At 33.6% G+C, this 12,126-nt stretch overlaps 1 protein-coding gene and 1 long non-coding RNA gene across 10 annotated transcripts in view; one reads left to right on the plus strand and one right to left on the minus strand.

Annotated features, from left to right (window-relative positions):
* Nucleotides 1-12,126, minus strand: part of LOC145959570 (uncharacterized) — a 126,134-nt gene that overhangs the window by 12,432 nt on the left and 101,576 nt on the right. For all 8 annotated transcript variants that reach the window (XM_083078548.1, XM_083078545.1, XM_083078544.1 and 5 more), the window contains one exon: nt 3,822-4,152. In XM_083078548.1, coding sequence (XP_082934674.1) covers nt 3,822-4,152 — 331 coding nt within the window. The remainder of the gene's footprint in view (nt 1-3,821; nt 4,153-12,126) is intronic.
* LOC145959572 (uncharacterized) lies at nt 9,854-11,501 on the plus strand. 2 transcript variants are annotated; one of them, XR_014435082.1, is made up of 4 exons: nt 9,854-10,241; nt 10,338-10,451; nt 10,523-10,561; nt 10,967-11,501. It is a non-coding gene; the product is annotated as an uncharacterized LOC145959572 (long non-coding RNA). The 2 variants fall into 2 exon arrangements; XR_014435081.1 differs by lacking the exon at nt 10,523-10,561.

Consider the following 12,126-nt stretch of genomic DNA (forward strand, 5'->3'; position numbering starts at 1 on the left):
GACATGTTTTTAACTTATAATAAATCCGCAATACATGTAAATGGCAATAATAAAGGTGTGAAGTTCTTCAACTTGATGAATATTACTCGATTACTGAATAATTAATACAGCTCTGTTCCATTTTTTAGCAATTAACGAACATTTTATAACTCGTGTATTAATGAAATTTCACGCCCGATTGTATCGATCGATTGTTTTGACAGATGTCCAAAAGACTTGTCGATCTCGTTATTTCGATGCTCGTTACAGCAAGAACTCTCGTATCATAAAAGCTTCTCATTTCACAGTTGAATGACTTTATTTCCTCAACTTTATTTCTAAAGAACTGGAAAGCTATCTTACTTTGTAATCAAATCGCAATTTTTATGCGACAGAAAAATCTGACAGTTTTCCTCATCGAACGAGACAAGTAACGGAATGTGAACATAATATTTCCTTCGTTGAAAAGAGCCGAATTGATTAAGACACGGAATAATTATGAATCATAACGTTATTTGACGTCTATAAACGTATCGCTAACATTTTACTAATTAAAATTTACGTTGAGTATGTGTTTCTAGTTAAATGGACTTAATCTGTGAATTGAATTTCAGTTATGATTGTCTCGTCGGCGAATACAATTAAATTTAATTACGTTTGTGCAGCGGCATGCATATGTTGCGTGTTTCGCATAAGCAACGATATATTGAGAAGAAAATCATACACGTGTATTCATCATTATTGCATCATAGAATACGTTAACGAATTTGTCCGAGTCTAAGCGCGTAAATTACGTGAGGTAGTGTACATTTACACGATAAATCATTTACTATCGCAATATTAATCATTGCCTACACACAATAAATCTTTCAAGATATTTCCTGTTCACTGAGTTTAAGGAAGAATATCACGGGATATTTGATATTTCAAGGAAGGCAAAACTTAAATAAATTTAATCTACTTTCATTTAGTTCTCCGTTAAAAGTCTAGAGTTATCGCATCTTTAAAAAAATTGCTTTTACAGTAAATGAATTGTGTCTAATTATGTAAATTTAATTGTGTTGCAATTTGTAAATTATCTAAAAAATGTAATAAAAGAATATACATGTGAATATTTAGAATAAAATGTATAATATCTCTGTCTCATTTTTCTTCAAAGGTGTAAAAAATTTAATGAAAATATCCTGAGAAAGATTATGGATGAATAATGTTGCGTTATTAAAGTTTACTGTTGCAAATAAACAGGAGGATTGAAGTAAGAGCCACAAAGTTCTTTTATTTTATTTTCCAGGATAATCTATCATGAAAGCCCACGAAGGGATGCTGGACCGTGTTCGACAACTTTAATTACTTTTATTCTTTGATTAGATGAGAAGAAAAAAGACTCAACCAAGTCTAATTAACAATAGATTCCATCAGATATTTCGTAGACTTTCCACACTGAATGTTGTTGAAATTTCTTGGATGAGAGATATATGATTTGTCGTAATTTTTCTCCATTTCTTCCTCGCCAAGGTCTCGAGAAGCCTCCGCAACAGCACTTTTCTTTATATCGGTTTATCACGTGCGCTCCATTTACCTTCCGGCAACTTAACTTTTTAAGATCTATTTCCTGTATCTCGCGTTCCTTTTGCATTTTTCTTTCCGTCATCGTTTTACACGAGTTTTATAAAAAATATAGGTCTCATGATAGTTTTACGATATGTTGAAATACTTAAGGTAATATGGAATTTTCTTACGCGAATGTAACTTTAATAAATTTATTTGATGTGTGAGAAGGTTCTACATGATTTCAATGTTATTATATCTAGCGTGCAAGAATTCTTGCTATGCGAAAGCTTGACGATCAAGAGAAATCTACCGTAGCGAAGCTTCGCGTCATATCCTCTTCGTAGAGATTCTCTCAGGCGAACTTTCCAAATACTTCTTGCGCGCACTTCTCCGCACCTGCATTCTTTTTCTTCTCGTTTTTATCGGACTATAAGCTTCCGGCCTCGAAATGGAGGAAAAGTGTTTACGTTTACAAGGGATTCGCTCGAGCTTACCGATTACCAACAGAAGCTGCCACTCGTTCGATAGCGGAACTAAAGTTGTTACGCGGATAAATCTCCCTTACATTAAAGTTCTCGAATCACTCAAGTCCTCCCGAGATCGGCGGACAAATTGATCGTCGAGAAAGACACTTTTGTGCTTAATCCACAAAGTGTCTCGCTGGAAATCGAATTGACCGTCTTATGATTATTCTCGAACGTAATTTTAAAGAGAACCTTTATTCCACTCGAAAGAGTTGAAATACATAAGATCAGAGGAAAGAAAACGAAATGAACACAAACGGAAAAGATTCGCGATAATTGGACTGGGTCGTAAACATGGCCATCGAATCTTTAAAAAGTACTCTCATCCATGCACTCTCCTCAAAAGTTTTCCTTCGGATGTAGAGTATACAAGCCAACGTTTTCGCTCAAATATTTGTCCGGCTTTAACAGAGTCACTCCCTTAACAGAGGTTCATGTACGCTCGGGTCTATAATCTTCCTCGTGTATCGTATTTTTCAGAAAAAACCGTGCTGTATTTTATCGCCACAAATTGCACTCATTTCATAACAAATATATGTATTGGATCATGTGAACCTAACGGAACGAACGATTTTGCTTTTATTTATCGTAACAAATCGAAACGAGTGAGAATGTACTAGAACATTTATTCATGTTTGAAACTAAAATATTTATTTTATGAAAAAAAAACTTTTTATTTTTTATTTTAACATGTCCTCCAATAGCTTTAAAATTGTAAAAATATTTGTTAGTTTTATCTCTCAGATAAAATCAAGGAATACTTTTTTACAGTTTTTTTTTTCCATAACTCGTAAAGCTTACTTTGTTTCATATTGATTAAAATTGTTAATTTTTAATTTATATTCTTCTGTTTTTCTGGCGAGAAAAAATATATAGCGAATTTGACGAAGAATCGTTTATTGAAAAATAGGAGCAAACGATGCATGTAAATTATATTTTGGAACAATTGTAAAAATTCGCGCGTCCGTTCCTTTAATGGAGATTCAGACACGCAAGAAGCGTTTTCCTTCGAATAAAATATCGGAATTCCGTCTTTGTACCTTTTTCTCTCCTCACTCTTTGTTCCGTTTATCATCGTCGATAAAACTTTGAACATAATCGAGAAAATATTTCGTCCACAGCGATCGTATCTTTACGCTCTTATTGAGCCAATTCTATCTTTATTTTTTTACGATCCGCGCGCCTTTTTCTATCTTCCTCGTTTCCTCTTTTCCTCTGCTTTTGTTCTCTTGTATGACAAGAGAAGTATCTGGTCGATGTAAATTTTTCACAGAGGAAAAAAGGGCGTTGATAAAAATCCGATCATTAGGTAAAACAAGTTTGTAACTAGATAACAAGTAGAAATAAATGCATTCTCATTTTAAATTAAAAGTAATGGAACAAAAGCATATCTTGAAAATAAGCTTCGCATGAATAATGCTCTCGCTTTAACTACAAAGTATCGCTTCGTATTTTCAAATACGATCTTTCCTCGCAAATGTATATTGCTGTCGTCACAAATAACACGAATAATTCAACTATAAGCAATAAAAGGGAATTGTAATGTAGCGTACTTTTTATCTTCCGTATCTTCTCGCAACATCTTATACAATATTCTACCTGTAAACGGTTTAAGTGAGTTTCAATATCGTTATTGATATTTTTCAATGCGTTTGCCTCGATGAGAATAACGGCGGAAACGCTCGTTCCTTGGATCAAGTGGACTTGGACAAACACAGGAGTCGAATTTATTCATCGGGGGAAACAGTTGGGAGGAAAACGGCTCACCTGAAAGATGGTGACCTTCTTCAGCACCGAGAGGTTCACGTGCAACGCCAGCTCGGTCTTGAGCTTGTCCGGGAGCAAACCCAGAGCGGTGTTGATGTCACCGCCGCCCTGTATCCTGCCGCGTGACCAGCTGTAGTCGTACCACCTGAGCACCCGGCGTTTCATACCACCCGGCACCTTGTGATGCCGCATGTAAGTCTTGGCACCGTCCAAGAGCCTCTCGAATTCGAGGCGGTTCGCATTTCTGTTGGTGATGACGTTGCCAACCTGGCCGACGATGGTCGCGAATATGAAGACGCCGATCAAGTAGCTGACTATCGTGAAGACGTACCTGCGAATCAGGAAGGAAGAGAGCCGATCAGTCCGAGAGGGATGTGATCAGTGTCCTCCGTTCATGGACGAGCGGCCCCCGCCGGAGCCTTCCTCCTCTTTCTCTCTTTTATTTGCTCCCTTCTCTCTTACTTGTCTCTTCCTCTCGCGTTCGTTCCTCTCTTTCGACGCATACATATCTCGTGCATCTTCCACTCTCCATCTTTCGCTCTCTCCTCCACATTCTCTACTTTTCTCTCTGTCGCATATCGACACATTTATACACATGTACACACGCATACACGCATATTCACACACACACATGCACGAATTCGTTGACTCGCTCTCTCGTACTCTCTATTTGAGCTTCATTGATTCGAAAACGGAAAGAGTGAAAGGCGCTTTGCACTCGCTTGCAGAGTCAGTCTGTGATTGTCATTCTGACCGAAACTGATTATCGAATCGATGAATAATCGAGCGTCATTCCGAATCGTTAAAATTTCTTGATTTTCAAGTCGGTGCCTTAACGAACTCGGAACTTGGAATTCACTCCTGATGCCATTTGTAAGCAATGTATGCAAATCAAGCGTTTAAACATTCTAAATATATACTTGGAAATCATTGACATTTCAAAAATTTTGCAATCGATGGACCATTAATATCGACATTTTAGAATTTTATAATTGTTGATTCTTGCAAAATTTATAGATTTTATCAATGGTTTAAATTTACTAAAATAAATTTATATTATTTATAGTATGAATTTTTTGATATTGTATTTTATGACCGCTTGTTTTCGAGTAATTGAATATAATACAATTTAACGAATTACGCTTTATAAAAAAATTTGCGTGAAAATTATATTCTTTACACAATTTCAAATCTAATAGAATTTTAATTGGAAGATGACTTTAATAATTATGCGATTAAAACGCACACAGACCCACACAATATGATTCGATGATTTTGTAACATCATATATCTTCTTCTCTAATGATACCGACTTCGATATGCTCGGTCATATTACGAGCTATAACTCTGCTTCTTTGCCCTCTTCGTTTACATTTTCCGCTTTTGTGTATCGGCACAACTGATATACACACACATAGACAGAATAACATTCATATATACATACACATACATCCAAAGATATTTTCTTCGATTTTCATTGACAGCCTCAAATCGACTCGGTACATTTTCTAAGGAAAACACTCTTCCGCCCTCTTTCCTTCTGTCCTTTCCGGCACGAAATTCTCGTACTTCCGATGACCTCGAACTTTCCCCTTTCAGTATTTCTCTCATATGTTCAACCCCCGTGACGGTCTCACCCTACCTCTCGAGCCCATCAGCTCGTGTCTGCTCCAGAGATGGCCGATGTACTATCGATTAATCGATATTCGAGAGCTTTATTCTTTTCAGTTCCATCGATTTGCTTTAAATATATATTTTAGATTAAAATAATTTATAATAAAGAAATAATCGTAATAATCATCCAATTTTTTTATCATTTTTATTGCTATTTTTTGTTATTCTCGCCTCATCACTCATCCTTTTGCTTCTATCCTGGACTAGTCTTACTTTTGCTGCTTAGAGCACCACGGTTTAACATTATTGTTCACTAATCGATACATGGTGAAATATCTATTACGTCATTTTGAAATCAAACAGCTGTGTATTTTTTTAAATTTGCACAATTATTTTTTCTTGTCTTTCGAATTCACCGGAAGTCATTTATTTACACGTTTCCATATATGATAATCAGATGTAATAAATATGTTGAATAGTTTCATATTAAAATGTATCGTTGAACAATTGTTTCCAGATGTAACTTTAGCATGTATCAATTATTTGTCATAGAGAAAATATGATGTGGGTTGTCACTACTGATTTTTACAATTGAAATTTTTCGGATTTTGTTTAAATATAATGTTACACATGACGTACGTTTCAAATATACCGAGATTGATATAAAAATTGATAATTACGCTTGTGTAATTTTTTTTGGTGAAACGTTTCAAAAACTATAAAACCCATATAGTAAACGTTTATACAAAAGCGAAACACGGATATAAGCAAATATTAAAATTCGCAGATGGATAAAACAAAGCCCGATTTGCAAACATAATATTTAAAATACGCTTATAAAAATAATTTTACTATTTTTAAATATAATGTAAAAAAGATTTGTTAATGCACGTTTCTAAAGTTAATTAATTTCAGAATTTGATTCAATTCAACAAATAAAAAAATTATGAAAAATTGCTTACAAACAATTAGGTTTATTTTCAAATTCCGGAAACGTTTGTAAAAACAAATTTTTGTGTGTTCGTTAAATTTATCCACTTAATTTACTTATGTGACAAATTGCTCATTTTCTGAGAGTTCGTAAGTAAATTCGTCTCTACTTGAGCGTAATCAATTATACTATTAGCAAGGAACTTCTACACAGGTACGTAATGTATAAAGGAGATCAGAATTAATTTAATTGTTACGACATTCTGGCATTTTCGTAAAACTGAAATCAAGTTGAAAGTGAACAAATCTTCGTGTTATGGAAAGTACAATTTATCTCTGCGTATCTTAACACAATATTTAGTCAATATTGCTTAACACACAATTGTTTAATAGTTTGGAATAGGGCACTCTAAGCACAAGAATGTACAAAAGCAAGTTCTCTATGCCATAATCTTCTGGTGAATTCGCGATAATGTACAGCAATGTGGCGAACTTGGTGAACTCAAAGGGTCAAACCGAAATCATGATCCGGAACCCTGCAGGCTACAGGTCATCGTCGAACCGAGGAAATTCAGTTTGCGATTCGCTCGACGTATACCAAGTAACACGAGATCAAATTTGGGGCCCAGGCTAAAATGAGATTCTCCTGCTGATCGCTCTCTCATCGTCTAGAGAGCTCTACAAATCGATCTTTCACGGCGCTTCTCGCGCGATTCGTGTTTCCTTCGGACTCCTATTTGCCTGGTCATTAAGCGATCTTGTTGTTAGAGTCAAGGAAACGTCAGATGGTAAGACGATAAACGTGCACGGAATCGCACATTAACCAACATTAAGACTGTTTTCGAGAGGCGATTTTTGCGTCTCGTGTCGAGGCATTTTTTGTTTTGTGAGTAATTTCTATAAAAATCTTTATTCTCCATTCTCGATTGTATATCTATAATCGTATAGATTAATCATTTTGTTTTCTTTTGTTTCTGTTAAAATAAAAACATTTTTTTAATGAAAAAATATATTTTGCATTCTTCTGCAATTTTTTATAAATTTGTTTTTCAAAACTCCCTTTTGCGTTTGTTACTTCCGTCGATATATTTATATGTATGTAGAGAGAATATTTCAGCTCTCTAGTTTTTATTATTATATTAGATTTCTATTAGAATATTTTAAATATTAGAATATTTAAATTATAAATTAAATTCTATCAGAATATTTAAATTATTAGAATATTAGATTATAATATTAGATTCAAAAAGATATAGGCATATACAAATGTCGTTTATAAACTTGTCTCGCGATACGATCTCGCAATTTTCCAATTACCTATTTGCGTTAGCGTACCAATGTACGACTTATGAACTTTATCGTTCTCGTCGTATTCTAATTGGCGCGACCCCTTGCAAACTTTACAAGCAAAGAGATCTACCCCCGGTTGGCAGAGGCTCTCTGTGCCTCCGCAAAATCCCTTTTACCACAAACACGGTCGTAATCCTCGATATTTTAATCAAGTAGGCAAAGCAATCTCGCCGGCTAAATCGTTCCGCTAAATCATTCTGTAGAAGAGTCCAAAGGGGAAGATGTCTTGAAGATGCTCCTCGTGATATTCGCATCCGAGAGAAGGCGGATTTTAATTCTCGGAAAATTAGCATCCTTCCTCCGATGACGAATCATCTGCCCTCTTTTAAATATTTTTTTTTTGGCCTCAATATTAGCAATTATATCGCTTTGCGAGTAAAAAGTAAAGTATGCGGAGGATGACCAAGTAATTATTAGTATATGAAATGTACCATTGATATCGCGGAATAATTAAAAGAATATTGCAAAGAAGCTTTTTACGGATATGCCATGAACCATCGCGACGAGGTATTATTAAATAGCGCTGCATCGACTGAACTTTTAAACACGCCATTGAGACTTTTAAATCGAGTTTCTCACAATGTACAATGTGCTCGAATACCTACGCTGGTAATTAACCCGCTGCTAAGTAAGAACAGCATTTCTGCGCGGCATTATCTCGCCAAGTTCGTTTTTCATCGTGTGAATTCATTGATAACGCTTTGAGCTAAATACTTGTTCATTATTACGATACTTTCAACGTGATATGTTAAAAAGAGAAGAATATATTTATTAAAAAATATATTTATTAATATTTAAAAACAAAAGTAAAATTATAAATGTAAGATTATTTGAAGAAGAATTAAATATACCTTTTTATTCCCTTGTATCACTTTTTTGTACATTAAACGATATCTAATTAAAAAAGTTTGATTGAATTTATTTGAGATAATTGCTTTTTATTATTATGCTATTTTATCCCAATACTATGATTACATTGATAACTTTTTTATATAAGTTCTCGAGTATTATTTACACATTCTTTTATGTAAATATTTATTGCCAAAAATATTAAAAAATATCTCTTATGTATTAAAAAATATTCATTTTATATTATATTTTTAGAATCCATGTAACTTTTTAGTACAATAAATAAGAAAGAAGATGATTATATTGATAACTTTTTTATATAAGTTCTCGAGTATTATTTACACATTCTTTTATGTAAATATTTATTGCCAAAAATATTAAAAAATATCTCTTATGTATTAAAAAATATTCATTTTATATTATATTTTTAGATTTCATGTAACTTTTTAGTACAATAAATAAGAAAGAAGATGATTATATTGATAACTTTTTTATATAAGTTCTCGAGTATTATTTACACATTCTTTTATGTAAATATTTATTGCCAAAAATATTAAAAAATATCTCTTATATATTAAAAAATATTCATTTTATATTATATTTTTAGATTTCATGTAACTTTTTAGTACAATAAATAAGAAAGAAGATGATTATATTGATAACTTTTTTATATAAGTTCTCGAGTATTATTTACACATTCTTTTATGTAAATATTTATTGCCAAAAATATTAAAAAATATCTCTTATGTATTAAAAAATATTTATTTTATATTATATTTTTAGAATCCATGTAACTTTTAGTACAATAAATAAGAAGGAAGGAAAAGAATAAGTGTAATTAAAAGGATTTCAAGTATCTATACGAAACGCACTTTAGATAATGATATTTCGAACCTTGCCGCATGTTAATTTATGGAGTGGAAAATTCGCGGATGCGATATTCGCTCGCATTATTACGCCGATCGATAAGTCGATCACGGGGACGTCGCGTCGATGCGTAACATTAATGCCAACACGGTTTGTTGTCGCACAAGTTGGAATTACATCGACAAGTGACGGATACGCAATAATTTCTCTAAGTCGAGGTTTGCTACTTCGCTCTGATATTATATCGAATTCCCGTTTGCCGCAACGTTAAGCACGTCGAGTGCGTGTTTGTTCAAGTCAGATCACAAGTTTGTCATTGCACACAAATCATTACGACAGATGTCGATCTCTCGCTTGTATTGATTATCTTATCAATCAGATGGCATTTCTTGAGGCTAATTAAATTATTAGTCATAATTAAAATTATGTTTCTGACGAGTCACTTGTATTTATTCCGACATAAAATGGTGACTCGGTTTGTCACTATCGGCGAGTGAGTCTGTCACACGACTAAGGAGAATTGACATTATTATTCGCGATAAATTTCATTACACGCCAATGCTATTTTCCGTTGGCCGGCAATATCCTTCCCCTGGGTTTATTCGTTCGACAAGCAAATTGCTGTCACGAGGAACCACCGTCCGCGGTAACGATATATCGTCCTTCGCGAGGTCCAACCCGACAAATCGGAGTCGAGGGATAACATTAACGGCATTGAAGATTGATGTCGACGCGAGATCGATAGAAATTGCTTCCGCGGAAATCGCTGCGGATATTAAAAAACCATAATGTTCTGTTTGACCGATTCAGGTAAGATTAATTCGAATTAATCGTATTAATGGCACATTAACGCCGGTCAGAATCATTTTCAAGTAATCTTTATTTCTTCTCCTTTATTTTCTCTAGAGACTATTATCTATAAAGTGTACTATAAAATGGGAAGTGTCGCGCACGTGTACGATTTAATGTGTGTGAACTCAGCCTTCAACTGCATTTTGTGGTCAAATTTAAGTGATGCAGGTAATTGAAAATAATTAAAGAGTGGATAAATAGCATTTCAAGTTATAATTGATATTATTGCTCAATTGCAGTCGCTGTAATATGTGATACTGCATATTAACCATTTAAAGGTAGATAGGTTAATCTATTATTATTTTCGCGATAATAATTTGATGGTATGTTGTATATTATACATTTTCTTTGGAGTTGTTAATAGCAAGGAAATTTGAAGAATCTCACTCTTCAAATATAATGAAAATAATTACGTTCGCAATACATTTGATTCTAATTTACAGTTTGTTTTATATTCACAATGTTTATTTTACATAACTCTATATTATGTAAACTCGTGATAAATTTTATATATTCAACAAAATGATAGAGAATTTGCTTCTTTATATAAATTCTAACTTTGCATAATGATAATAAAATATTATAATTATTTAATTATAATTATTCTTGGAATATTTTTTGGTATTAAACAAATCGTATAGAGCTATATGTCTTGGAAAAAATACAATTCTTGTTTTTTTCAGGCGCAAACGCAGTTAGTTGCACTGCTAATGAGTAATATAGGTCAATGGAACTCGGATATATTATATCTGTGCCTCGGAAGGCGAGCAAGTGTCAAGTATCGTAATAAAAGTTTCAAAAAATGATGAAAATAAAGTTTGTAAAGTTGTATAAATTATACTTCTTGCCGTTCTCGGATTTTTCAAAATCACCTACAGTCCGACAGTTATGGTTCAGACAAATGTTTGTGGTTAAAACACTAAGAAAACGCTCATAAACTATCATTAACTCAAAGTGAGACAGATTGCCATGCGTTCTCCCCATATGTAATGTGCAAATTATATCACATTAACTATTCTATTGCATTAAATTCAAAGGCTAAAATTCATAACAGTTCCGAGTGATGAAAAATATTCAAATTAAATGCGAGAAAAAATATGTTTGCGAGAAATAAAGTGTTAGAAGTAGGAAAAAAAAAACAAAATAAAATAAAATCCACATGTAACTTGTTCAATCAATATCCATATTCAGAATTAAATCAATTGTGACAAATGTGAATAAAAAATTTATCCGTAACATCTGATTTTTCTGCTGATTACTGATCATATATCCCATATGTTACACGTACGTTAGATTTATCAATTTTATTATACCGGAGTAATATCAATTGCGATTTTCTTGTCGCGCGCGAATATTAATGCAAACGATGCAAAAAACGAATAAAACTTGGAAGAGCCTGTGTCGGGACGCAGTGCGAGAAACAAGATAAAACATTCGCGTAGGTATTATTCAAATTAGCCTCGGGTGTGGCTGAATACTGTCGCCGACCGCGACAGAGACAATTTGTAATGCGGGACACTTGAAATTCTTACTGTGGGTGGTAGGATATTAAACCGGGTCGTTGCCGAGTGTTTCGTTGACGATACGCCTAGACTTTCTCTCTCTCTCTCTCTTTCTTACTTTTTTTCTCTCTCTCTCTCTCTCTCTCTTTTTCTCCCCCTTTTCGGCAATCTCTTAAAGGCTTTTAAGAATATTAAGTTTGAGGCTGAAAATTAAGATGTTCAAAGTACTCGCTTAAGACAACTTAAACGTGTCTTGTACCGATGCACTTTGGAAGTCAAACCAACCTCCTTTCGCGAGCTACACGTCACCAAGTAATAATATCTCGATCAATTTATTTTAA

The sequence above is a fragment of the Camponotus vicinus genome, unplaced genomic scaffold, assembly GCF_025532165.1.
Source record: "Camponotus vicinus isolate PSW18456_S1 unplaced genomic scaffold, iyCamVici1.0 SCAF_1, whole genome shotgun sequence".
NCBI lineage: Eukaryota > Metazoa > Arthropoda > Insecta > Hymenoptera > Formicidae > Camponotus > Camponotus vicinus.